The sequence below is a fragment of the Ostrinia nubilalis genome, chromosome 22 (genome assembly GCF_963855985.1).
Source record: "Ostrinia nubilalis chromosome 22, ilOstNubi1.1, whole genome shotgun sequence".
In the NCBI taxonomy this organism is placed as follows: domain Eukaryota; kingdom Metazoa; phylum Arthropoda; class Insecta; order Lepidoptera; family Crambidae; genus Ostrinia; species Ostrinia nubilalis.
The window spans coordinates 2,080,895-2,108,680 of NC_087109.1; the positions used below are offsets into that span (position 1 = coordinate 2,080,895).

The window sequence follows — 27,786 nt, forward strand, 5'->3', positions numbered from 1 at the left end:
TAGTAGGTGTACATACAGGTATATTTTTTTAGTAAAGTTGGATATTTAGTTTTATTTATTGACTTAGTACTGATATTATGTAAGACCACTGATGTATCTGGAATTACGCAAATAAAGAAATTTGATTTGATTTGAAACCTTTGTGTTAATCAGAGGTACCTACCTTATCATGAACTTGTCAGTGTTTTCGTTCTGAGTGTTTTCTCTCCTTCTGTTAAAATGAGGGGTCAGGATTGTTTTATGGTAATTTTAAACAAGAGAGAGTGAGTTCAATGAGAGTTTAGGTACACTTACTTAACATTAATCAACATAGAAACTTAATTAGATTTAATATTTAGGCCGATACAGGAATTAAAATATAATTTGTTATACAAATAAAGCCTAGAAATGAAGAACATTTACTTAACTGACTAAACGTAATTTATTACTGGAATTAAGCTTTGTGGAGATCTGTGAGAGGTTTTATAAATAACGTCTCCGGCGAATAGCTAAGTATCTCCCTAGCTAAGGTCACAGAATAGAAAGTATCAGAAGACAAAACCTGTATTATACGTACCTACTTCATTTTGCATACGCACACAGACTGGCGTGATCGAATCAGAAATGAGGAGATCTGCAGGAGAATCAAAGTGACAGACATAGCCCGCAGAATCACTAAAATCAAGTGGCAGTGGGCGGGGCACATAGCTCGTAGAGAAGATGGCCGCTGGGGCAGGAAAGTTCTCGAGTGGTCACCGCGAGCCGGCAGTGTGGACAGGCCTCCCACTAGGTGGACCGAGGATCTGGTGAAGGTCCCGAGAGGTGCCTGGATACGGGCGGCGCAGAACCGGTTTTTGTGGAAATCCTTAGAGAGACCTTTGTCCAGCAGTGGACGTCATTCAGCTGCAATGACGAATAATGACGACAGACGGGCGGCATTCGCGCTCACACTGGTTTAGACTGGTTCGCGATTATTGGCGATATCGTGTCCACTGTCCGTGAGCATTGTTTATGTGAGCGTTGACCCTTGCACTTTGTATGTAGATTGCCTTCTGCTCCTATCTATTTTGTGGTTAGTACCTACTCGAATTAAAATCGAGCAACGCGGTGAATATTTATAATTTACTTTTGGAGTTGATGGTATAAAATTTAATCCGGATTTATAATAAGGATTAAAAGGTTGTGGATTATAAAGCTCATAGCTGATTCTTACTACCATATTTTGTTAGATGTTAGTTGGCATATAGTTCTAAAATATGTCTCAATAAAAATGTGCCTTGGTTGAATTACTACGACTCTATTATTCAATTTTTTAACTCTTTCTAAGGCTGGGTTGCACCATCTTACTTTAACTTTGACAAACGTCAAAATCTGTCAAACTCCAGACCAAAAAACCGGTTATCGTTATAGTTACGGTCAAAGTTAGGTGGTGCAACTCAGCCTAACACCCGTAAGTTAGGTACCTAACTTATGTTTTATGTAATCCCACGACCAGAATCTACACTGCTTGAAGCTATGGCGATCAGTATCTTAAATATTTAGGACTAGCTTTTGCCCCCGGCTTCACCCGCGCGAAATTTAGTTTGTCACATATCGTCATAAATTGTAACCTATACCTATGTTATTCTGGGTTATAAAAAATAATAAGTACTGTAAAGTTTCAACAAAATCCGTTCAGTAGTTTTTATGTGAAAGAGTAACAAACATCCAGACATCCAAACTTTCGCATTTATGATATTAGTAAGAAGTAAGATAAAAATTCAGATTTCGCCAATAAAGAAACTCTTCCGCAAGAGGTTTTAAAAGAAAAATGAGCGATAGAAATGCTGTGAACTCAATTGAAATTCCTACAACTCACAAATAAATCTACAATTATTATTAAAGGCTTGAGCTCTTATTAATGACTAAAGACATTCTAATTCAACGGACTGGTTTGAATTTATGTCTGGTACTTAGTTTTGAGCCTTTTCAGTACATCTAACTAAAGAATTTCATTTATGCTCGAGTTAAAATTCAATTTTGAGAATCGTCTAAATAGGTCGAGTCCTGAGTATTCATCTATTATAGTAATATTATAAAGAGTTTGTTGGTTTATTATACTTGAACGCGCTAATCTCAGAACTATACCGATTCGATTTGAAAAAAATCTTTGTGTTATATAGCCCACTAGCTTTCCGCCCGCGGCTTCGCCCGCGTGGAATTTCGTTTGTTAAATTTTCCTGAATTTTCTTTGCTATAAACCTCACGGAGCCCGAGACCTTTCCAACGAATGCAAAACCGTGGAAATCGGTTCGTGTGTTCTGGAGTTATAGCGTCAGGAAGGAAAACCCGACTTATTTTTATATAGTAGATTTATCGAGGAAGACTTAGGCTACATAACATCACCCTACAGCCAATAGGAGCGGAGCAGTAAAGAAAAATGTTGCAAAAACGGGAAAAAATATTCACACTATTTTCCGCTTTCGAAGTCGCGGGCAAAGCTAGTACATATTTCTGAATGCTCAGTGACCTGGATTAGATCCGTTTCGTTACTAGAAGAACTATTGTATAACCTTGTCCTAACAGAAAGTAATGAACAGTGAACAAAATCACCTGAGCGCGCGGTGATGATAGCGAAATGAGCGACCGTGTAGTAACACATTTATACGTGGTGTAAAGCAGAGATGTTAAGCTAATCCGTAACCGTAACCGAAACTTTCGGATATCCGAAATAAAAAATATCCGTAACCGATTCAAACGTTTTGGATAGTTTCGGATGTAGGCAGAGTCAAGCAAGTCCCTAGTCCCTACGCTGATTTAGTGATTGCATTTTGAAGTACACAAGACTTTTTCCATGATGAAAGCTTTTTTGTGAGAGCGTGACAGATGCCAAAAGAATGAACCGTGTTGGACAACTATTGCAATTTGCATTTTAACACAGATATTATCCGTAAGTGTAACCGAAACTTTTGGATATCCGAAATAAACAAAATATCCGAACCGTAACCGAAACTACATATCCATAATATCCCTAGTGTAAAGTTAGTTTAGTTAGAAGCTTGGCTCTACATGAGATGACAATGTTATGGTCTCTGTGTCGGTAACATTTTTGTACTTCATAAAATTTTTTGGTGGGACACGTTATTATTATTATAATCGTAGTTACCTAATTTACATTGAAAAGGTTTTACTTCTGGATTCTTAGAAGTTGAAAATCATCTAAGGTTTCTTTACTTAAATTATCATAATCAGAATTATGAGAAGTCATTTCTATGAATATAGGTTGATAAAGTTAAGTTACATTGTATTGGACTTTTTTTCTCTTAGGATTTTTGTACCACAAGCTAAACTTTCCAGGACTTTCCTTACAATATTAAGTTCTTATCGGACTCCCAAAGGACTTTTCTAAGGCATTCTGAATCTTATCCCAATATTTTTCATTTGGTTACTTAGGCTTTTATTATCTAGAGCAGTGTTTCTTACCTTTTTTGTCCACGGATCCCTTAGGAAATCAAGCACAATTTTAAGGACCCCCTAATAAAAAGCAGCAATAAAATTTTGGCGAGATTTACTTAAAAATTATCTTATAATAAATTGTTATAGTAATTTTTAATAAAATCCCTAAAAAGCAGCAATTACGAGACTTTTGATGGTATTTATTTATGATTGTTAAAATTCAATGGTCCATAGATAAGGCTCCGGACCCCCATACGTATGCTCGTGGACCCCAAGGGTCCTAAGGACCCCCTTAATAAAAAGCAGCAATTACCTTTGGTGGATTTATGATTGTTAAGATTAAATTGTTCATAGTTAAAGCTGCGGACCCCCATACATATTATGCTCCACACAGGTTAAGAAACACTGTTCTAGAGGTAGACCTAATGAAGACTACTTAGGTTTACTTTTGCTAACAAACCTTGAAGCTTTTATATGTATTTGACTAGTCCCACTTGATTTATATATAGACAGAAGTTTATACATATAATACCTTAGGTAGGTAGTTAAAATGCTTAATTTCATTACTTCGGTTATACAACCGAAACTATACAGTTTATTTTATCATTTCAGCCATAAGACGTCCACTGGTGAACATAGACCTCCCCTAACCTACATTCAGCGCCTTCTTGCTACCTTTATGAGGTCGTCAGTCCATTCGAAATTGACTTCAAGTATACAAAATGAACCTTTTGTAATTTTGATTTGATTTGTCCAATGAAGTGTCGAATTGTTGCAATTTTCCAACATTGGCCATCCTTTGTCGGAGAATTAATTACCTTTTTGACACAGGGCGAGGCCTAATCAAATAAAATTTGGGTACAGCATTAATTAGATTTTTTCATCACGGTTATGTATTGGGTTGGGTTGACAAAAGTATTAATTGCGTCAGTGCTGAAGGGTTCAGTGGCATTTAGAGGCCTTTTCAAACGAGTAGGTATAGTTTGCTTGCAATATTGCGTGAATATAACATGTCATCCCTGCTGAAGGGTTAATAGTGGCACTTAGTGGCCCTTTCAAAGTAGGTACTAAGATTTTTTCGTAATTTTGCGGGAATTAGCAGCAATATTGTGGCACCTTTACCATACTTATCATTGAATGCAAATAAAGTATTTATTCGGAAAAAAATCCAAGTGACATAGGAACTGGGTGGACGTGATCATAAATGGCTATGTAAAAAGTTTCTTATCAATAAATTCAATACGATTCCTTCCTATTACTCATACTGCAACAATAATTCTCTAGCAAGATCGTCTCTAACGTGACTTTTTAAGTATAACTGTTTGTCGAGTGTGTTGTAAGGTTATAGGCAAAAAACCCTTACTTGATAATAAAGAAGCCTAGACACGGAACCAGTCAACCGGGCCGGGCGAATTCGTTAATTTCCTGCACCCCGGCAAATAAGCCGGCATCAGGGGTGCTACGTTCGACTTGGGTTTGCTTCACGAAATCTGTGTGAAAAATTGAAAATGTATAAGTAGATTCCTAAAAATAAATTATAACAGAATAAATACTAACCCCTACTAATAAGAAATACACACAGTGTTTTAAAGTGGACGTTTAGTATGGAAATGTCACTTTAAAACAGTGTTCAACAAGCGTGTAACTTTTTATTTGTAAGCTAGTAAGTTAAAAAACAGTTATAATATAACTTGTAGTTGTTACTTAATTATTTGTAGATCTTCAAATAATTAATGCAGGTCAGCGTGCTTAGGGGGCGTCCATAAATTACGTGAGACTTTTAGGGGGGGGAGGGGGTCAACAAAAACCTCACTAAATCTCACGTGGGGGAGAGGGGGGGTCTCAGGAAATATCACGTAATTTTTTCGCAAGAAATAGAGAAATAGAGTTTGCCAGAAAACTGGGTTTAAATCTTAAGTAAAAAAATTGGCCAAGTGCGTGTCATGCCACGCGCAGTGTAAGGTTCCGTAGTTGTCCGTCGTTAACAAAATATATTTCAGAAGCAAGCAATTACTTCATCTAAAGTCACTTTTAATATTTTCTTCTAAGGATTTTTTATTAGATATGCAATTTTATAATACATGAGTTAAATGACTATTACTCATAAACTAACTGACCTACCCTAACCGTTATAGTTTTCTTGAAAGTTCATAAAAAGCAGTATTATTATGAATTTTTCCAGATTTTTCAAGCCAACAGTCTAGTTTTTAGGGGGGACGCCCCGTTCGAATAAAAATTGGCACTTTCAACTTTAATAGTTTGCAAACGGATCCCTAAATCGAAAAATAGTCTTTGAAACTCAGTTAAATTACTCCAAAACTATTAAATTTCGGATTTTTTTAAATATCACGTGAGATTAGGGGGTGGGGGAGGGGGTCAGGCAAAATCTCACCAAATCTCACCAAGGGGGGCGGGGGGTTTGAAAAATTGCCAAAATTGTCTCACGTAATTTATGGACGCCCCCTTACCATGAGTTTACGTTAGGCGTGCTCGCTAGCGAGTACGTAATAAAAATCTATGAAGATTTTATTTCTTGAATGTATAGCCGCTAGAGGCGCTGCACAATATGTCATACATTTAATGTAATTTTTTACGCAGTCGCTAGCGAGCACACCTAACGTAAACTCATGGTAATGACCCAGAGCTTGGCCTAAGATAGGTTTGGAAAAATGAAGAATAAAAAAAGAAAACGTTTTTACATTCAGTAATTAAAATTATGAAAATTTTGCCATCATCTCACAGTCTGTTGCCACTCGCCAGCCCTCCGGTCCAGGCAATATTACGGGGAAATTACAAATAAATGAAACGGCTACCTGAAATCGAAATTAGATGGAACTGGAACCTCTGAGGTCCAGCTGAGCTAATTTGTTAAGTGGGACAGGTCGATTTATAATAAGTCAATTAATTTGTTAAGTGGGACAGGTCGATTAATAAATAAGTCTATTTATTTAAGCTTGTTAGTTAGGTTGAGTGGGGTTTCTTTGGTTTAAACCGGCAGACAGTGGTGACTGAGTTTGTTGCGGCGCTTCTTCTCAGCTTGCCAAATGTTTGTCTCGAAGCGCTGGTAGGGTAATAAAAGAATGAGACATGTATAGGCTCCTTAAGAGCATTTGACGATTTGCAAGTACTAATTTAATTAGTCTAAACAAATAAAGATAATTTTGATTTGATTTGATTTTGTTTGCAGAGCTAAGAACTCATTTGGGTCTTAGAGCTAGTGATACATACAACAAATATAAGGACATTTTCAATACCAAATCATAATTATCATAATTTGTGAATCTAGCTGTCTTCTACTATTGATCCAATGAAATTTGAAATTTTATGGCGTAAAATTTGTTGGTTTCAGAATGAAAATTATAACATACTATTGGATATTTCGCGAATTTCGCGTTAGTAAAGAAAATTTTCTATTTATTTTACATACTTTCTACAATAAAGTCAAAGTTGTCATTCCTCCCACATTGCAGCCTTTCTTGTACACTCGTGGAGTGAACAATTACTTTAAACTAAACTAAGGAAAAAGGGTCAAAATTTAACTTGCCTTGATTATCCGGCCACCAGAATCAGTGTAGCTTCATAAAAGCTTGTAAAGCTATCCTTGAATAACTCTGTTAGAGTGAAAACAATTGCTGTACTTGGTCCCAAATCTTATCCACCCACTTGGTGCAATCCCCCGGATCGCATTTCGTGCGCAAGCAGAGAATTTGTGCAGAAAATTGAATTCGTTCTTGCTGTGGACTTAGGCCAAAAAGAACAGCCAGAAAATATTTAATCAGGCTTGTTACTTACCTACAGAATTTGTCCATGTTCTTCGTCTTTCTTATTCCTCGCTGCCCTTCGTCTTCAGGTCAGCTCTAAAATATCTAAAGTCCTTAGTAGGCGTTGATTGCTTAAAGAGAATCCCAAATAGGTAGTGAATGTTGAAAGAAAGAAGAGAGTTAGTAAAACGAAGTGTATCTACTGCGCGCTCCAAAGTGTATCTACTGCTACCAATGGTCCGTGACCCTCACTCGGCATGGGGCACACTGAAAACCAGCGCCGTGGCTTTCGTCACCGTGGGCCACGGCATATGCTGAGTGGGGTCCCGTTGCAGTGGGCATCTTGTTGGTGAATGGGTGGCACTGCTGTTTACTCTAGTTTTTATTTTTTTTCTTCTTCCATTATTATGTGCCACTGTCATGTCTATGTAATTGCCTGTATTTGTGTGATGTCCATTGTAATAAATGCATCTTTCTTCTTTCTATGTTTCTTTCTCTCAACTATAAAATATGTATTGGTAATTCATTTTTACCTACTAATCATGTGGATCAAAAACAAATTATTACACATTTTTGTATTTGTGTTTGTTACATGTGAAACTGAAGGCTTGTATAATTTAAAGAAGGGTCACATCATGACCAGTGTCAGAAACATTTCCACGCAGGTTTTATGGGGCTCTGAGGTGGAATTGTGTAAAGCAATTGTTATCATTTTGACAGTTCATAACGTACGATTATTCAGTCAAACGCTTTTGTTTAACTGACTTTATCGTACGTTATAAACTGTCAAATGATTACGATTGCTTTACACAATTCCACCTCTGGTTGTCCTGGCTCTTCTATTTGCGATCCGCAAGGTGGACATTCGGTGACTGGTTAATCCAAGTGACCTGCGATACGAGTGTACAGTCTACACGATGTACTATGTCAGCTACCGTCTATTTTACTTTATTACTAGCTGACCCGGCGAACTTTGTACCGTCCATAATTATTGCGAGACTTGAGGGTATCAATGGCGGAAAATGGCAGAGTTAATCCCTAATTTATCCTTAACTTTTTTTAAAAACATTCTATCGCCTAATGTTCATCAGGGATATTGTTGTACCTTCGGCAACAGTGTTAACTATCCATTGCCTGTCATTTCGTCTCGTTCTATCGCAAAGAATCGCCATTTGATGAGAGCGAGAGCAAAAACGGAAAATAGTTAACAGTGTGGCCGTGTGTACAATAATTCTAATCATGAAATATTTTTTCAAATCGATTCAGTAGCTTCGAAGTCTATTCAAAACAAACAACAAATTCTTCTTCAGTCTACAAACAAAGTTTATACTACGTATTGCTGTGCTCTTGCTGTAATATGCATTCCTGAAAAATATTTTCCACTCCGAAAGCGTTGTGAGCCTTCATAACAAGCAGCAGTATTTTTATTTGTTCTCACCTAAATTCCGTTCTAAGTTTCATTTTGCATTAAATTACCCAGCCATATTCATTCAGATGAAACCAACACCTCTACTTTCTAGTTAGTGTGATATAAGGATTTCTAGTGCAGTACATAATAGGTAGTGTTATTAGGGATGCTTGGAATCATATCGATAAATTAAGCTGATTGTGGTTTCGATACAATGGGCACAGGTCGGCGGAAACTTTTACAGAATAACATTTGGTTTTTGGTTGTGATAAAAATGTTATGTTTTGTGATTTTTAGAAAATATCATTTTATGTGAATTATTCTATCACTAAACTTGTAAGTTCTTATGAGAAATAAAATTATTTAAATCTTAACCTTCTTGAAAGCTAGTAAGCTCAGATTAAGTTAAATAAATACCGGGGAAGCTTCTCGGTAAACTCACAATGTTTTTGTTTTCCTCTTTCTTTTATTGTAATGTGAGTCTGTGAAAACATAACCCAATTTAAGAAAACTGGTGAGGAGGTAACACAATAAGCAAAAAGAAATGAAAAACAAACGCCGGTCTTTAACTTTCGGGAAAAAACTCACTAACATGGATTTCGGAATTTTCATATGTTTTGGCTAAACAGCTACAGCTTAGCTACTTCATCATCATCATCATTTATTTTCAGCCACAGGACGTCCACTGCTGAACATTGGCATCCCCCAATGACTTCCACATCGCCCGGTTGGTAGGGGCCTGGATCCAGCACCTTCCTGCTACTTTTATGAGGTCGTTGGTCCACCTTGTGGGTTAGCTATTCGTTTTCGTTGAAGCCATGCCCGCAAGAATCCGCGGCTGTCAAACTGTTCCTCAATTCATAACAACTCAGCGCTTTATCGATTGTTCCAGATAAAAAAAACACTGTTTGCCGAAGACACTTTTTGCTAAATCCGTTTTTGTTCTAATGCTCGGCGCTTATCGATAGTTACACACTGTCACATCACTAGCACGTCCTTGCAGCAGTTTACGGCAGGTGTTATGTGCCGTGAGGTCCTGAGGGAAACGGATACTAATGCTCGGTTTGTGGAGGAAGACTGCTCAGTTATGAGCCTTGAGATAAAACATTAAAGATAATTATAGTCGCAGGCTGGTTAACAACACAAATGATTCCAAAACAGTTTGGCTTTAATCCTACTTCCTTCCTACTAATATTATAAATGCGAAAGTTTGGATGTCTGGATGTTTGTTACTCTTTCACGCAGAAACTACTAAACGGATTTTTATGAAACTTTACAGTATTATTGTTTATAACCCAGAATAACATATAGGCTATAATTTATGACGATCTGTGATTTCACGCGGGTGAAGCGGCGGGCAAAAGCTATTTCTAAATAAAATCACTATTTGTTGCATCCGTGGCTGTGCAACCAGTCAGCGCTTTATCGATAGCTCCACACTGCTGTTGTCACATCACTAGCACGGCCTTGCAGCAGTTTACGGCAGGTGTTATGTGGCCATGAGGTCCTGGGGGAAGCGGATACTAATGGCAGCGGGAACGTGGCTAATGCTCGGTTTGTTGAGGAATAATGCTCGATATGTTTATCTTCCAGATAAAATTAATATCTAAGGTAGAGGTAGCTAGACTCGACAGTTGGTCAATCACAAACGAAGCCAAGATAATGATTAAACGCACACAAGTTAGTGAATTTCGACGGATTCGGAAGTGGAAGCTACGTATTTTGATTATGATCATAAAATATTGAAGGTAGAGGCTGGTTGGGTCTACCAAGCTAGTGTTCCGCAAAATGTTTGTGTTCAAGGTAAAAAGAAATTTTACTGGAGGTAATGCAGGTACACCACACATGAAAAATCAAATTTTAAGTAATTACATTTTTAGTCTTATTTTTCCGAGGCACACGATCTAATTAATGATAATGGTACACCAGTGTGCCGAGGTACACCGTTAGCAGAACACTGTACTAAGCAATTACAAATTGATGAATTTACTTTTGCGGGATTTTTATTTCATTATGGGATCCCGCAAAAGTGGATTGCCGTGGGAAATGCCCTTAGGTATCGTAATGTGTTCCAGTAAAAATACTTATGACAAAAAGAACGTCGACTAAACGCCTCTAATAAGTTCATAACTGTTTCGACCCAAAAATACAAAACAAGTGAATTCCCAGCCAAACCAGTAAATAATTTACAAACATTCGAGGCTCGTCACGTAGTACGCTGACAGTGACGAATGTTCGTGCTCGCGACGCTCATTAGTCGCTTTTTCGGCAACTTATGGCCGACTAATATGCCCTGGATACACTGGGGGACAATTTTTTTTATATCTTGTGCAACTATTTAACGGCCTCTGTGGTCTAGTGCAGTGTTTCTTAACTTTTTTGTACATGGACCCCTTATGAAATCAGGCACAATTTTAAGGACCCCCATATTAAAAAGCAGCTATATTATGATTGTTAAATGTGTACACAAATAAGGCTGTGGACGCCCATTGCGGACCCCCATACATAATTATGTTGTTTTAAACTTTCATGGTCACTATCATAATTATTATTACTGACGGGATTACTACCATGTACCTACCTTAATTTTGAGTTTCCGATATTTCGGCACTGTTGCAAGCGCCATGGTCACGGAGTCACATACATATTATACTCGCGGACCCTCAAGGTCTCTGGACTCCTGGCAACCCTACGCCTGGAAGCGAGCGGCGCAGGACCGGTCCTTGTGGAAATCCTTGGAGGAGGCCTTTGTCCAGCAGTGGACGGATTAGCAAGCTGAAGTAGCAATGGGCAGGGCATATAGTACGCAGAACTGACGTCCGATGGAAGAGCAAGGTTCTGGAGTGGAGGCCACGTAACGGAAAACGCAGCGTGAGACGTCCACCCACAGTCAAGGTGGACTGACGACATCATAAAGGTAGCAGGAAGGCGCTGGACGTAGGCCGCTACCAACCGGGCAGCATGGAAAGCATTGGAAGAGGCCTACGTTCAGTAGTGGACGTCCTATGGCTGAGATGATGATGATGATGATGGACGTCATTTGATTGAAGCAAACGATGTTCAGCAACATGTTGCTCCATTTGTCCCCTAGTGTATCCATGGCTTTATTTTCACACAACTTTAGCCTTTAGCACGTGATCTTTTCATGACAGTTCGGCAAAATTGAAATAACTATTCGTTTCAGCATTATCATTATAGCCCTTTACTCGTGCGAAAACTATGTAACTAGTACATGTAACTTGTAACTATGGAAGACAGTTTAGCAAATAAGAAAGAAGCATTCGCCTCAGTATTAGATCGTTTTAGCCCTTTTTGTATGGAAACTATCCTTAACGAGTTAATTCTCACAATTCATTATACTCGCGCCTTTTTCATGTGTTATGTTTAAAAGGCCATTAAACTACCCGAACAGAATATATTAAAATAGAGTCAGTGCCCGAACTTCATAAAAAATGGAACTAGCAAATTAGACATCATTAGTATTTTCTTAGAAAACAAAATGCCAACGTTCTTTTTATTTATTTAGTGTCTGTCTATTTCTTAGGATGTTATTAAAATAGCTAAGCAAATACTGATCTTTATGTTATCAGTGTGTAGTGTTTAGGTTTACAAAAATATTTCGCCCGGGCGCACTAGCAAACTTATGCCTTCGAATTTTTTTATTGTTTAAATATTATGGAAAATTTCAGGACGTCCACTGCTGAACATAGGCCTCCCCCAATGATCATTATCTTACAAAAAGTTATACTAATTTATTTCGTATAAAAAGATCTATGTCATTTTTGCGCCTTAAAACCATGTAAGGTAACCAAAACAAACGTTTTCCACACTTATCATCAAAAACATAAACAGTTTTTGATACCTGTCCCTAACACCATCTATCACGTCCCAGACGCGTCACAGACAGACAATTCAATTACTTCATATCCAACAACAGATGGGCTTTATCGTGACCGTCTCGAACTTTCTAGAAGTTTGAGAAGCGTTTGGAACTAGTTTCAACTTGTCAAACTTCAACGCTTTGACATGCCAAGGATGAGCTGAACGAAGGGGTTAGACTAAGAGCTGGTGAACGCCAGACCTACGTCATTTTATAAAAGCTGAAAGTTTGTCAGCGTATGCTCCCAATATAGGATAGAAGAATGTTGGTGAATCATGAAGTTTGGGTTATCGTGGCTTTGGCAGCTATCCTAAAAAAACTGTCTGGCAAGGAGTTGGAACTGTCAAAACTGTCTGATGTGGAAACAACTTCTAGAGTCATTCGGGTCAAGAGCACGCACTTTTTTTTTTATGGCCTCCCAGACCTATAAAGAATTATATAATTGGCATGTTATGATATTAAATCTGTAGAATATTTAATAAATTTTCACTATTTAAGAAAAAATTCCATCAAGATTAATTAGTTTTAGCCCTACATAGGCTTAACTGAAAACTTTTCCAATGCGTACTCTTGACCCGATGTGTGGGTAAAATTACGCAAGTCTTAGGGTAAAGTTACGCACGCGGGGTAAACGTACGCATTCAGATTTCTAAGAGAATACAATTAAGATTGGCAATAATCAATATTTATTTAATCTTGTAAATAACATTTTAAGAACTTTAACATTAAAAAAATAAGAACTCTTTGTATTATACAGGGTGGAATTTTGTAATGCCACCTGGAGGGAAAATACCTACTCTTAATATTGTAGATAGAAAATTTTACTCAAATAAAACATTCCTTAATTTTTGAAAACAAAGAGAACTCCATTCAAAGATTTTTGAAAATTTTACGAAAATTCACTATCATACATACAATTTTTTGTAAATAATTAAAATAATTTAAGATTTCATGGTTTTCCTTTCATTTAATTTAAGCAAGTTTGTTAGAGAGATTTCATCCATAAACCATAACCCTAACGATCGATGCAATAAAAATACAGGGTGTAATTTATAACAAATTTTAGTTGGTTCGATTCCTCTACATTACTAAGAGTACTTTCCCTCCAGGTGGCATTACAAAATTCCACCCTGTATCTATTATAATGTGAATCTTGTCTTAAATTGGGGAGTGCTCCGAAGAATTATCCGGACTTATTCCTGCCGCCACTTTTCGCCACCGATCTACCCGACAGCACTTCCACCCCCAGCACTTAGATGGTTGGCAGTCCACAACAGTACGTTTCTCTAGAAACTTTCTGCCCCGTACAACCAAACTGTGGAATGGACTGTCGTCTGCGGTGTTTCCGGACGGATACGACCTGCAAGCTTTCAAGAGGAGAGCGTATCTTTACCTTAAAGGCCGGCAACGCACCTGTAACGCCCCTGGGTCTGCGGGTGTCTATGGGCGACGGTAATCACTTACCATCAGGTGATCCGTTTGCTCGTTTGCCTCCTATCACATAAAAAAAAAAAAAAAAAAAAAAAAAATTATTTATATTGGCAATAGTCACACTTTGAGATCAAAATAATTGGCCTTCATTATTTGGTCATCTGAGATGAGATGAGGATCCGCTGAGAGGCCTTCCTTATGTAATTTCTCGGCATTTTGGTGTAGGTATTCTGAAAGATTGAACAATTTTTGATATTTTTATTTCATTTGGGGTATAAGTACGCAACGGGGGTAAACGTACGCGTGCGTACTATTAATCTCGTACTCTTACCCCAATCGGCAAATATACCAAATAATCAGTCACAACACACACGTTAAATACTTTTTACGAATATGATAAACTTAGATCAAAACTACATTAAATGAACAATAGAAATATAGTATACTTACTGGCACAGAGCTATCCATTTAACTACAGCACACTTTTCCGTGGCATAAAAATTAAACGAAATAAGCGTGCTACAAGTATTCGGCGACGTGTCGCGACCAGTACTTAGATTGCGTCGGCGCGGCACGTGGCTCCTAAACGGCGACAGTAGCGCCACTCTATTTTACAAACACAGACCTCGACTCCCCCACCCCTGTCGGAGATCGGACCACCGCGTACTTTTACCCACCGCGTGCTGTTACCCCGAATGACTCTAATAGTTGCCTAAATATTATACATAAAAATTTGATTTTAAGGTATAACGTAAGTAGAATTACAGTCTATTGAATATACAGAAAAATCCACCGGAAAAGTTAGGCTTACGTTATTACCATAAAAGCTGATTTATATAAAATATTAGGGCAATAATTAGAAGTAGTTACCTCATCTGCCAGACAGTTTTGACAGTTCCAACTCCTTGCCAGACAGTTTTTTTTTGGATAGCTGCCAAAGCCACGATCCTATATTGGGAGCATACGGTTACAAACTTTCAGCTTTTATAAAATGACGTAGGTCTGGCGTTCACTAGCTCTTAGTCTAGGTAATGTGGTGGTGTCTTTTTGTGGATAAGCTCGTCTAAAACTTTAAGTTTAAGGAGACTTCAAACTCCAAGTTATTAGAGATTTGGAGTGTTTAACGAAAGTTTGAATATGGGTGACGGAACTCTGATCGGAAGTTGGATGGTGAAACAAAAGAATAAAGTCTAAACTAATCTCTATAGACAACCAACGAACTATGGATTTATAAGGGATTGGTGAAATTACAATACCTACTACATTTTTTAGTTTTGACTCCATACTTATATGGCATATGCAAACATGCAGTTACGTCGACTTTCACCTTCAATGCTCCATTCTATGAATTTGAATTTAATCCCTTCCAAAAAATATAATATTACGGTGAAAAATTACTTATCTAACTGCATTCTTCCTGCAAATGAAACCTACAGGTTACCTGTATCAAGTAAAGCACAATGCAGAATCCTTGTCGGAAATAAATAGCGAAGTATCCGTGCGATAGGATCTTATTAATGTCCTGACCACAGGACGCGTCGGTGATAACTCTCATGGTGTGGCCCAAGACTGGGACCTTAAAGTTAAGTTAAGATTTTATTTGACTTTCTGTTCTTGCTTTTGGTTATTCACATCATTCTTCTCGGCCGATGTTGCTTAGTATTCTTAAGTGACTTCAAAATAAGAAGTTTTTTCAGAATTTTCCCGATTACTCAAGCACCGATTTAAAAATCTTCTTTTTGTTTCAAAGGGTTTTACATTAAACCACTTCAGTAGTTTCTTCAGAATCCTGTAACTACTTAAATACCAAGTAGCAATATTGAATTTTCCAACTTCTTTGAAAGTTGTTAACAATATTTCGCATTTTTGCAATTTTCGAATTTTTATTTATTGTTTCATATTAGTGCAGCAGACCAAGAGCTAAATTAAGGTAGTTTAGCTTATGTGCATGTGGATTGAGTGATCCTTGCTTCAATCTTAACAAAAATCGAGGAAGTTTTACTTAAAATATGTTAAAACATTGCGATGAAGTTTAAAAATTTGTTAAACCTAAGATAAAAATGTTATGGCCAATAAATAGGAGCACTCATACCGCACGCTTTAAGAAAACGTCAACATGTTTATTTCAGAAAATAAAGCCTTTCCACTTCTTTTTATAGTATTGAAAAATTGTTAAGAATATGTTAAAACTATTAACAAATTCAGAAATTCCTTGCACGTCCCGTTCCAAAGTTATGACGATTATTTAGGATCACTCACACCGCACACGGGCCGTATGAGTGCTCTTCAAAATAATGACTTTTTATTAATAAATACGTTTTATTTCTGTTGGGAAATGTGTGCAAACTGACGAGCGAATTTGTTAAAGAATAAGTGTGACAAAACTTAAAAGCTGAAGGAATAAATTAACCTTTATTCTTTCCTCCAATATGCCGTGTGAGTGATCCTTACTTTTACCTCTATCTGCTCACATGTAGTTCGTAGGCAGACTGAGATAGTATCTAAAATTGTTAATTGTTTTTAACAATTATTTGGCATATATTTTGCTTTTATTAAGGTCATAATTTAAGAAATATCAGGCTTAGATGATTCCTAAAGGAAAATGTTGATTAGGGTACATATGATTTTTTATTTTGTGAGACTGTTCCGATTCGTCAGACGTGACAATGCAAAACCAATGCAATCTAATATGTAGTAGGTTTAGGGGCCTCCGCTAAAACTCGCGGGGGGCGTCCGTCGCCGCGGTCGGCAGTAGCGCGAGTTTTAGTGGTTTACCCCTACATCTTGAATGATAGAAATAAAGAAACATTACAATTGTTTATAGGATTGAATTCAAATTTGACTTGTAATATGAATTGAGAAAGATACTCACGGTTTTATTTAAATAAATTACAAATTTCTCAACAAAACTGTTTTTTTTTGTTGGACTATAAAATACGATAAAATAATATAATTAAATCTCACATGTAAACTTCTGATGAATCGAAACAGTCTCTCAAAATAAAAAATCATACGTACCCTAATCAACATTTTCCTTTAGGAATCATCTAAGCCTGATATTTCTTAAATTATGACCTTAATAAAAGCAAAATATATGCCAAATAATTGTTAAAAACAATTAACAATTTTAGATACTATCTCAGTCTGCCTACGAACTACATATGAGCAGATAGAGGTAAAAGTAAGGATCACTCACACGGCATATTGGAGGAAAGAATAAAGGTTAATTTCTTCCTTCAGCTTTTAAGTTTTGTCACACTTATTCTTTAACAAATTCGCTCGTCAGTTTGCACACATTTCCCAACAGAAATAAAACGTATTTATTAATAAAAAGTCATTATTTTGAAGAGCACTCATACGGCCCGTGTGCGGTGTGAGTGATCCTAAATAATCGTCATAACTTTGGAACGGGACGTGCAAGGAATTTCTGAATTTGTTAATAGTTTTAACATATTCTTAACAATTTTTCAATACTATAAAAAGAAGTGGAAAGGCTTTATTTTCTGAAATAAACATGTTGACGTTTTCTTAAAGCGTGCGGTATGAGTGCTCCTATTTATTGGCCATAACATTTTTATCTTAGGTTTAACAAATTTTTAAACTTCATCGCAATGTTTTAACATATTTTAAGTAAAACTTCCTCGATTTTTGTTAAGATTGAAGCAAGGATCACTCAATCCACATGCACATGTTTAGCTTAGGGTTTAGTCTGCAACTAGCATTATTGAAACTAAACGCTCTCTTTATTGACTTGTAAGCCGGACTATCTTGCTCATTTATTTCCACTCTTTCCCTGTAACTACACAGTTGCCAGATAATAATAAGGCCAGGTGCGAACTATCAAGTATTTTATGGTGCGGTTTTATTCGATGTCAGCATTTATTATTTATGGGTTTCACGTAAGGTGAACACACACCTGTGACCCGAAAGATTTGTATTCGATGCTTTTGGGACAGATTACAATTTTTGTACAAAGTATGGGAAGGCCATGCTTTTTGCGGTTATAGTAGAAAATGAGTCAAAAAATCGCGATAAGATTCACACTTTCAAAATGAATTTAATCTATAATATTATCATAGAATATTCGTACTTAGATAATACTAACTTGTTATAATACTCTGACAGATAGTCCTTCCTTCCTTCAGCGTCACCAGTTGGCTCCACTGACATAGCCACAAGTAAGTGACAGGATCTTACTCGCCAGTGACTCAGTGACGTCAACTGTTGAGCGCAAGGAAGCCCTCATTTCAAGTAAAACGCAGTTCTCTTTCAAGAATCATTTACTTTTTACTACTAATCTAGAGTATCCTCTATTGATGGTTACAATGCCTCCTCTTCAGCCGCCTCGATGGGACTACTGAGGGCCTGGGGCCCCAGTGAGAATACCCTTAGAGGACGCCGAGAGTACGATTGCCCCAGTGGTACTCCCTGAGTAAAGTAATGAAGGTTTCCTTGATTGCGCTTACTAGTTGGCGCCATTGGCGGGTAACAGGACCTTACCTGACACAGGCGTCTACCTAGTGGTGGTCTGGAAATTGGAAAGACGATAGTCCTCCAAAGTTTCAGGCGCTCTCTTGTTGGCACCACTGTCTTAGCCACAAGCACGTGAGAAAACGATCTTCTCACGTGCTTGTGGCTAGGTTATGTGGCAAGGTCTTCTGAAGACCTTGCACTCCAGTGGCGTTAACTGGTGAGTGTTTAGGAAACCCTCATTACAAGCAAAACGCAGTTTTCTTTAAGAAACATTTACTTTTTTCTTCAATTCTAACCTTGTGTACGATGGTCTAAACCCTCATCTCTCACTACTATCATCCTCTTCGTCATACTCGGTACGGTTCCACCTGTGTCCGCGGGTGGCGGCGTGCAGCCAGCTGCGAACGTCCCGCGCCGCCACCCGCGCCGCGAAGCTGCGCCCCGGCCGCGAGTAGCAGTCTTCGGGCCGCCACGAGGAGACGCCGTTGAGGACCACTGGGGCCCGGTGACACTACCCTTAGAAGACGCCGAAAATACTACTGGGACCTCAGTAAAGTTATGATGGGTTCCTTGATTGTGCTCACCAATTGGCGCCATTGGCGTGTGACAGGACCTTGCCTGACACAGGCGTCAACCTAGTGGTGGTTTGGAAATTGGAAAGACGATAGTCCTCCAACGTTTCAGGCGCTCTCTATTTGGCACCACTGTCTTAGCCACAAGCACGTGAGAAGACGGTCTTCTCACGTGCTTGTGGCTAGGTTATGTGGCAAGGTCTTCTGAAGACCTTGCACGCCAGTGGCGTCAACTGGTGAGTGTTTAGGAAACCCTCATTACAAGCAAAACGCAGTTTTCTTTAAGAAACATTTACTTTTTTCTTCAATCCTAATCTTGTGTACGATGGTCTAAACCCTCATCTCTCACTAGGGTGAATTTCAACAAGTGCATATTTTTGCCTAATTTTGGTGGAAATTGTTATTTGTGTATTTTTATTCTTTATTATAGATCAAATTTATTGGAAACTTATACTGTTTCTAAAATGATTAAGACATTAAATTTTGTCCAGTAGTTTTTTAGATTTTCCTTACACCAAAATTAAGAGAACACCAAAATTTATATTAAAGCACCAAAATTAGAAAATATGCTATCAGTCGGTCATATCTTAGTGCCAAGCTCAAGAAATGGTTTTAAATTTACCAGCACCGACTCCAAAAATATTAATCATGGTATATTGTCCTAATAAATAAATAACGACGTACTTATTTTCTACTTTTAAGTGATTTTTGGCGTCGGTTTTAATTTTTTTGTTAAAATTATTTTTTTTCATGCTTTTTAGTTGATTAGTCCTTGTTATTGTCACTGAAGAGGGACAGTACCTATGTTTAATGTGATTAAGACTATAATTATCCATTTTGTAATGGAAAATTATAGTCTTAATCACAATCCAAGTGTAAATAATCTTCCTAGCAAAATACAGGCTCCCTACTTTAAATATCGGCAACTAAAAAGTATCAATGTATCATGTGTCAATGTATGTATCAACAAATGAGTATTGAGTATCATCTAACTCCTAACTTATGTTGTTTGACCTTTCGTCATCAGCTCATCTTAAATACCTGAAATAATACAACTGTATGTACATACCTACCTAAAATATTTAAAGAATTATCCTCCAACTCCTAAGCGTTAAGGAGTTTTACCTTCCATCATCATCTCATCAACATTAGATGATGACTACTTGAATAACTTTAGAAAACGTACTGCATTTCTACAAAATTTGAGGTTTACTCTCGATTTCCCTAGGATCCCATCATTAGATCCTGACTTGGTGACAATGGGACCACCACATAAGTGTACCCTATAGAACAAAAAAAGAATTTTGAAAATCGGTTCACAATTGACGGAGTTAAGTCGGTTAAAAATGCTTTGGTGCACCACCAAAAACACCAAAATTGACTCACCAAAATTAGATTCTCGTTGAAAAAGCTAAATTATATGAAATCTGTTTTAAATATAACAATAACATTTTAACACATGGTATGAAAACAGTTCCTTTACATTATACGAGGAATTCAACTAAAAAGAATAGCTTAGAAATCTTATACAAAAAGACACCAAAATTGCAGAATTGTTGTCCGTTTAAAAAAAAACAACACATTTACGTTTTTGGCGGGAAGACGCAGAGGTCTTGCACCCGTCTGCCGTCACTGCTCGCGGGGGCGGTACTAAACCTAACGAATGATGGGAGTGTTTAAATCCTGTTTGATCTTTAAAGAAACTGACGAGCTATTTCATTATTGACACCAAAATCATAAATTTTTCGCGGACAAAACTTAAGGACGTGACTTAATCACAGTTAATTGGGAAACTTGCTTAATTTGGTAATCTTAGATAATAGATAGATTGTATAATCCAAAAATATACTTTTTCCCTAAGTTCTGTTTTGATCTTCAGCTAAAAAAATACATATTGTAAGAAATTAAGGATGTGGACACTGCACCAAAATTAGAAACGCTTAGTTCAATTATTTTTTGTCGAATTTGTAAAAGAAAATACTCATTAATAATGTTGTCCTCAAAATGGAACCTCTGTATATTTTCGTTTAAAAAAAAAATCAAAGTTCTATGTCATAAAAAACATATGATTTTCAGCTACGCCGCTCAAAAAATGTGTTTGGGAAATTGACCCACTACTATCATCCTCTTCGTCATACTCGGTACGGTTCCACCTGTGTCCGCGGGTGGCGGCGTGCAGCCAGCTGCGGACGTCCCGCGCCGCCGCCCGCGCCGCGAAGCTGCGCCCCGGCCGCGAGTAGCAGTCGTCGGGCCGCCAGGAGGAGACGCCATTGGGGACCACTGGGGCCCCGGTGACACTACTACTAGAGGACGTTGAGAGTATCAAAGAACCACTGGGGCCCCGGTGACACTAGGACAGACGCCGAGAGTAACATTGCCCCAGTGGTACTCCCTCAGTAAAATAATGAGGGTTTCCTTCATTGCGCTTACTAGTTGGCGCCATCGGCGAGTGACCACTGGGGCCTCAATAAAGTAATGATGGGTTCCATGATTATGCTTACAAGTTTGCGCCACTGGCTAGTGATGGGATCTTACTCGACAGTGGCGCCTACCTGGTGATTATAAATGCTATAGTTCTCTACCGCTTCAGCGCTCACCAGTTGATAGCACTTTCTGGTAAACGTATCTAGGATCTTATTAAGAAAAAAAAACTAAATCTACAATCATACTATCTTGTGTATTAATACAATTTACAATGCTACTACAAGGAGTCTCAAAAACCCAGTTTTCTTTAAAGAAACGTTTACTTTTTTTACAATCCTATAGCATCCTCTTCATCTCATCTCTCACTACTATCATCCTCTTCGTTCGTCGTACTCGGTGCGGTTCCACCTGTGTCCGCGGGTGGCGGCGTGCAGCCAGCTGCGCACGTCCCGCGCCGCCACCCGCACCGCGAAGCTGCGCCCCGGCCGCGAGGAGCAGTCGTCGGGCCGCCACGAGGAGACGCCGTTGAGGACCACTGGGGCCCGGTGACACTACCCTTAGAAGACGCCGAAAATACTACTGGGACCTCAGTAAAGTTATGATGGGTTCCTTGATTGTGCTCACCAATTGGCGCCATTGGCGTGTGACAGGACCTTGCCTGACACAGGCGTCTACCTAGTAGGGTTTGGAAATTGGAACGACGATAGTCCTCCAACGTTTCAGGCGCTCTCTTGTTGGCACCACTGTCTTAGCCACAAGCACGTGAGAAAACGATCTTCTCACGTGCTTGTGGCTAGGTTATGTGGCAAGGTCTTCTGAAGACCTTGCACGCCAGTGGCGTCAACTGGTGAGTGTTTAGGAAACCCTTATTACAAGCAAAACGCAGTTTTCTTTAAGAAACATTGACTTTTTTCTTCAATTCTAATCTTGTGAACGATGGTCTAAACCCTCATCTCTCACTACTATCATCCTCTTCGTCGTACTCGGTGCGGTTCCACCTGTGTCCGCGGGTGGCGGCGTGCAGCCAGCTGCGTACGTCCCGCGCCGCCACCCGCACCGCGAAGCTGCGCCCCGGCCGCGAGTAGCAGTCGTCGGGCCGCCACGAGGACACCACGCCCCAAAGGACGCCGTTGAGAACCACTGGGGCTCCAGTGTCCCTCTGGAATGAGGGAATAACATTACAAAGATAATCTACGTGTAACTGCACACTGTCCACGGTCGGTCATTTTACGACGAACGCAGGACGCTACGACGTGCCACACGTGCGGCTTAGTAAGCGGACAGTAAAGTTTATGTGGCAGCGGGCGGGGCACATAGATAATAGAACAGATGGTCTGATGATAGCAGAAAAATTCTCGAAAGGCGACCATGGACAACGCAATTTGGGTTGACTTCCCAATCCGAAGGTCGATGATCTGGTGAAGGTTGTGGGAAATACCTGGATGCAGGCAGCGCGGGACTTTGTAGAAATCCTTGGAAAGCAGTAGACCTACTTTGGCCGAATTGATGCTGATTGCAAGAAGATGGATTTCCATCTTTCATCGGCTTCCACTTCCATTGTCTTCCCACTCTCTTACAATACTGACAGTGGATGAAATCTAACAAAAATAAACCTGAATTCTCACACCCAGGAACTGTTCTCACCCAACAAGGATCAGCGTTCAAATCCGGGTCCAGGCACATGATGCTCCCCGTGTCATTGATGCCCATATCGTTGAGCTCCTTCTTACATAGTTCAGGGTCTGAAGGGTGAAGATGGGAGACTGAGAGCATACGGCGCTGTTTGATCGTGTCCATTGATATGATGTGATGAGGCTTGGCTCTTATACGCTGTAAAGAGGGTAGGTTTTAGATTTTTTGTGGAAATTAATGGAGATAACAAGAACTCATGAAGATTTTGGATTTTTACTTTTATCGTCCAGATAATGTTAAAGAACACTTACTAAAAATGCTTATTACACTACAAATGATTACCTTAATGATAAATTACCTTGGAAATAAGTCTCTCAGGCTCTCACAATGTACCTAATTAATTGTATAGATACATTAGTTGCCATCTCTCTCTATTATATTATGGTGCCTTGCTTTTCTGTCTGGAGTTTTCATACCTTGTCTACTAAATAGTTTTATATCTGGCACTTAGTCAGAAGGGTATCTTGGACTTGTCATGCTCACTAAAATGTCTTTGGGGTAGTGGCGTGTGAGGCGGGTCGTTACATTCCCTATAATATGGTCAAGTGAAGCGATGGCTGGTTCACACGTCATGTCTGTGAACAGGCGCTGCCTTCGGGGACTGGTCAAGGAAAGATATACCTGACATAAAATATATGTATCAAAACGCAACAATTAACCTAGAAATTAGCACGGCACTAAAGAAATACCTATATTCAAAACTGCCACGCGGTCTCGTGCTAGATGGGCGTCTTAAAGGCCACCTTCTATCAACGGGAGCGCGTGGTAAGTAACTTGCTTCTGAATGTATTGTAACTTCCTACTTTTTTATATTTTTAAACCGGCAGACAGTGGTGACTGAGTTTGTTGCGGCGCTTCTTCTTAGCACTTGCCAAATGTTTGTCTCGAAGCGCTGGTAGGGCAAAAAAAGAATGAGACATGTATAGGCTCCTTAAGAGCATTTGACGATTTGCAAGTACTAATTTAATTAGTCTAAACAAATAAAGATAATTTTGATTTTGATTTTGATAGCAAGATGCAGGTGCATATGGGCGCATAGTCTAGCAACTGGAATCATTGTCTACAGACAGTATAGATCGTTTCATCCACGAAGACGCGCCCCACCAATTTTTGGTTGAGGGAAGTCCGGGGTGCGGGGAGTTTGATCCGAGCAATCCGAGCGGCATTATTGTAGTGTGCGTGAGCACTCATGGATAAATAATTCAGCGTGTACCGATAACATTCAAACATTAGCGGAAAAATGGCGCGTCTTCGTGGATGAAATGAAGGTGCTGGGTGCTACCAATCGCTCATTATGGAAATCATTGAGGGAAGCCTATTTTTAGTAGTGGACGTCCTATGGCTGAAATGATGATGATGAGAGTTGTAATAAGACTTACTAATAAAGGAGTCCACGCAGTCACAATAAAGTGGGTAGCAGTGATCTCCTGCAAATTTGTCTGGATTCTTATTGGAGATAGGGTCGGGGTCAGCCACACCCGCTCAGCCAGCATGATGAGAGCCACGTCGAAGGCCGGCTTACTGTCGTCAAAGAGTGGATGTACTTCTATACTCTTCACCGGGAGAAGGACCCCACCTTTCTTGTAGTTGATGCTGCCCAATCTGACTTTGATCACTCTTGCTGATTCTCGGACTCTGCAACAATGTGTTGATGAATGGTAAAAACAGCCTCTGAATCTGTTTTGTTACTCTTGATTAACCCATCGGGTCCTAATCTCGTACTATTATCACCACTTTTCTGGAGGACATCCTATAATAGAAAAAAAGGAAGAAGAAATGATTATTCAGTGTCATCGACAATACAACTTACAAGAATACTTACTTAAAATTATTGTGATGCTCTAATAATAAAACTTTGATAGCGGTTTAAAGAAGTACGATATATTTAAAGTACGAAATGGAGTTAGGAAATGCCCCTAGATTTAACTCTAGGTCTTGGAATTTATGAAGTTTTTATGAAGTTTATCACTCTTACGACACATTTAAAAAATCTGGAGGTGCCTGGATGCGAGCGGCGCAGGAGCGGTCTTTGTGGAAATCCTTGGGGTAGGCCTTTGTCCAGCCTTGGTCGTCTTTCGGCTGAAATGAACGAACAAACAAACGAACTTAAAAGGATATCATCTTAACTCCCTTACAAAAACAAAGCGTCAGCAGCCGTCAGCACCCATTTATCATCCAACAAGGCTCCAGCACTTAAATACGAAGACTTCTTCAATACAGATACCACGTAAGGAAATACGTTACTTTCCGTCACCACTGTGTGGTCACTTAGCGCATTATATTGTCTGGTATTTGTGGAATACCGTAATTTTGCCTGTACATTAGAAAAGGCTAGTAAAAACGCAGTTAAAGCTGTAAAACCCATTGTAACTGCAGTCTCGATATGAACTAGTGTTTTAATAAACAAAGGACCACAATCACCGTGTGTTGTGTAATTGAATAGTGTTGTTTTAAGCCTTTTTTATTCGGTTTTTCAGCTCTGATGTTATGTCCCTTCAATCAGGGTTCAGATTCAATTTGCGTATACTGACCGTTGATGAGTCCTTTGTTTTGAGTTATTCTCGCAAATTGTTTCAGTGACCTTTTGTTTTTGAGGCCTTTGAAAATACAAATGCGATTGCAATCAGAATTTAATACAAACGTAAGACAGAAGGCGGATTATTGGAGTTATAACTACAATAAAATGTCGTGTAACTTGTGAGGGAGTTCATAATGAGTTATTGGATGATTTCATAAGCGAATTGAAATGATAATGCTTTAATAAATACTCCTCCAGATATTTTAAGGGTTGGCACCCAAACGGTATTATAACGGGACCCTTACCCTAGGAATATCTTAAGATTTGTATAATTATCATAGAGTTATTAGGTTTGTCTGCAGGTTTCATTTGAACCTCAGATTAGGTTAATTCTTTGATACTTTAAATGTAAGCAGCGACATAAAACGCTTTTTTATTAAAGTACGTAGGCTTAGTTGCTATAAGTTATAACAAACGGCAAGTTTGCCAAACTCCATTATAAAAACACCGGCTATGGTTATAGTTACGGTTAAAGTATGGTGGTACACGTATAATACACGATTGTACGGGACGCTTAGTTTGCGAATCTTTTTCGCGCTTCGCCGGTGTTTATTCCAATATATTTCATGTCATACTATTAATATTCATATAAAATTCCTAAAAGCCAAAACATAACCGCCACGTACCGTTTGAAATATGATCATCCTCAAACAAAAACGTAACATGAAATATTTCAATTAAATATCCACTGTACATATTTTGAAGTCGCGTACTTTCAGCCAAATATTTATATTGGAAATGCTTCTAAAATGTTCAAATAATTCGCGTAATTTGATTTATAGTCCAGATGCGTGGGGTAATTAAAAACACATTTTGTGTGACCGAAAGTTTGGGCGCAAATGTGTGAAATTATGTTTTTACATGTCACGCGTTCTAAAAGGTTTGGAGAAAATGGGCGATTGGATATTCAGATCAGTCGGTTTCCATTAGTACCTTAACCTTTTAAAATAAATAATATAGGATTTCTAAAATCTAAAAACTTACAGAATGTGTCTGATCGTGCTTTGAAAACTTGTGAAAAACCTTTACGAATGAGACATGTTTTTCACACATTCATTTTATTGTTCGTCGGCCGTTTGGTGTAGTGGTTCGGAACGGACTACTATTCCGGAGGTAGCGGGTTCGATTCCCGCACAGTACAAACATTTGTGTGCATGAACATATTTGTTTGTAATGGACTGGGTGTTTTGTATGTATAATAATAAGATAAGTATGTATTTACAAAAAAAGTATTTAAGTATGTTTATATCCGTTGTCTAGTACCCATAGTACAAGCTTTGCTTAGTTTGGGACTAGAAGCGTAGTGTAAAATGTCCAAGGATATTTATTATTATATATTATTCCAATGTAGCAAAAGACGTGTTGCGAACTTTTTGGCTACTTTGGGTGTCACCAACTATTTGACGCTAACCGTATTACGATGTCCTTTCAAGTTTACGTTAAAAACCTAAAAAAAGAACACAAAGGTTTCAATAATACGACAGTCATAAGCAAGCTTTTCGCCTCTTAACTTATAACTAAACAACTTTTCTTTGAATTCTCCTGGCTCACTGCGCTAAACGAGTTCGAAAATGTGAGTCCACATACCTAGTGCATTAGTGTGCATTGAACTGACTCTTGCAGTCTTCGAAAACTAAATAAATAAATAACCTATCTTGAACTTAACTGCATCAGTACTATAAGGTCTAATTTCAATCGGGTGCCCTCTTAGACGCATAACATTTTTCATCATAATTTAGTTTGGTATAACAGTATTTGCATAAAGTTTTTTCGCATAAACTTTGATATGCATAGTTTTCTAAATGCATAATGGTTTCTTAGGCATAATAATAACTTTCTCTAATTTTCAATACCATAATTTAAATAATCATAAATGTAAAGAACATAATTTTTATATACATAAAGTTTGTTTTTAATAAAATACTATAAACATAATTTAATTATTTATAACATTTAAAGTCATAAATATTGTCTATAAGAGCAACCAACATTGAAGATTAAATAATTATGTATTTGTGATGTTGCGAACGATCCTCCTTCCACCTTTATACTCTTTCGGCCTATAGATTTGCAAAAACTAAATTCTCTGTATCATTGTCATTTTTGTTATTAATTTTTGACCTGTTTCTTAGAAAACTTAAGCTCGTGAAACT

At 38.3% G+C, this 27,786-nt stretch overlaps 1 protein-coding gene across 1 annotated transcript; it reads right to left on the bottom strand.

Moving 5' to 3' along the window:
* Positions 1-18,686: 18,686 nt before the first annotated feature.
* On the bottom strand, positions 18,687-26,277 carry LOC135083021 (thrombin-like enzyme gyroxin B1.4). The gene is made up of 8 exons (XM_063977785.1): positions 26,260-26,277; positions 25,191-25,369; positions 24,435-24,690; positions 23,008-23,193; positions 22,324-22,522; positions 21,757-21,898; positions 21,055-21,242; positions 18,687-18,862 (listed from the first exon to the last, which is right to left on the bottom strand). The coding sequence occupies exons 1-8, from the start codon at positions 26,275-26,277 to the stop codon at positions 18,687-18,689; spliced, it is 1,344 nt and encodes a 447-aa protein (XP_063833855.1).
* Between the last annotated feature and the right edge of the window lie 1,509 nt (positions 26,278-27,786).

Bases quoted from the DNA above. Each gene is read 5' to 3' on its own strand.
- LOC135083021 (XM_063977785.1), bottom strand. The intron at 23,194-24,434 runs GTAAGTCTTATT...CCCTCTTTACAG, and splicing joins CTGCGTGGACTCCTTTATTA to CGTATAAGAGCCAAGCCTCA. The intron at 18,863-21,054 runs GTGGGTCAATTT...ACCGGGCCCCAG, and splicing joins TGACGAAGAGGATGATAGTA to TGGTCCTCAACGGCGTCTCC.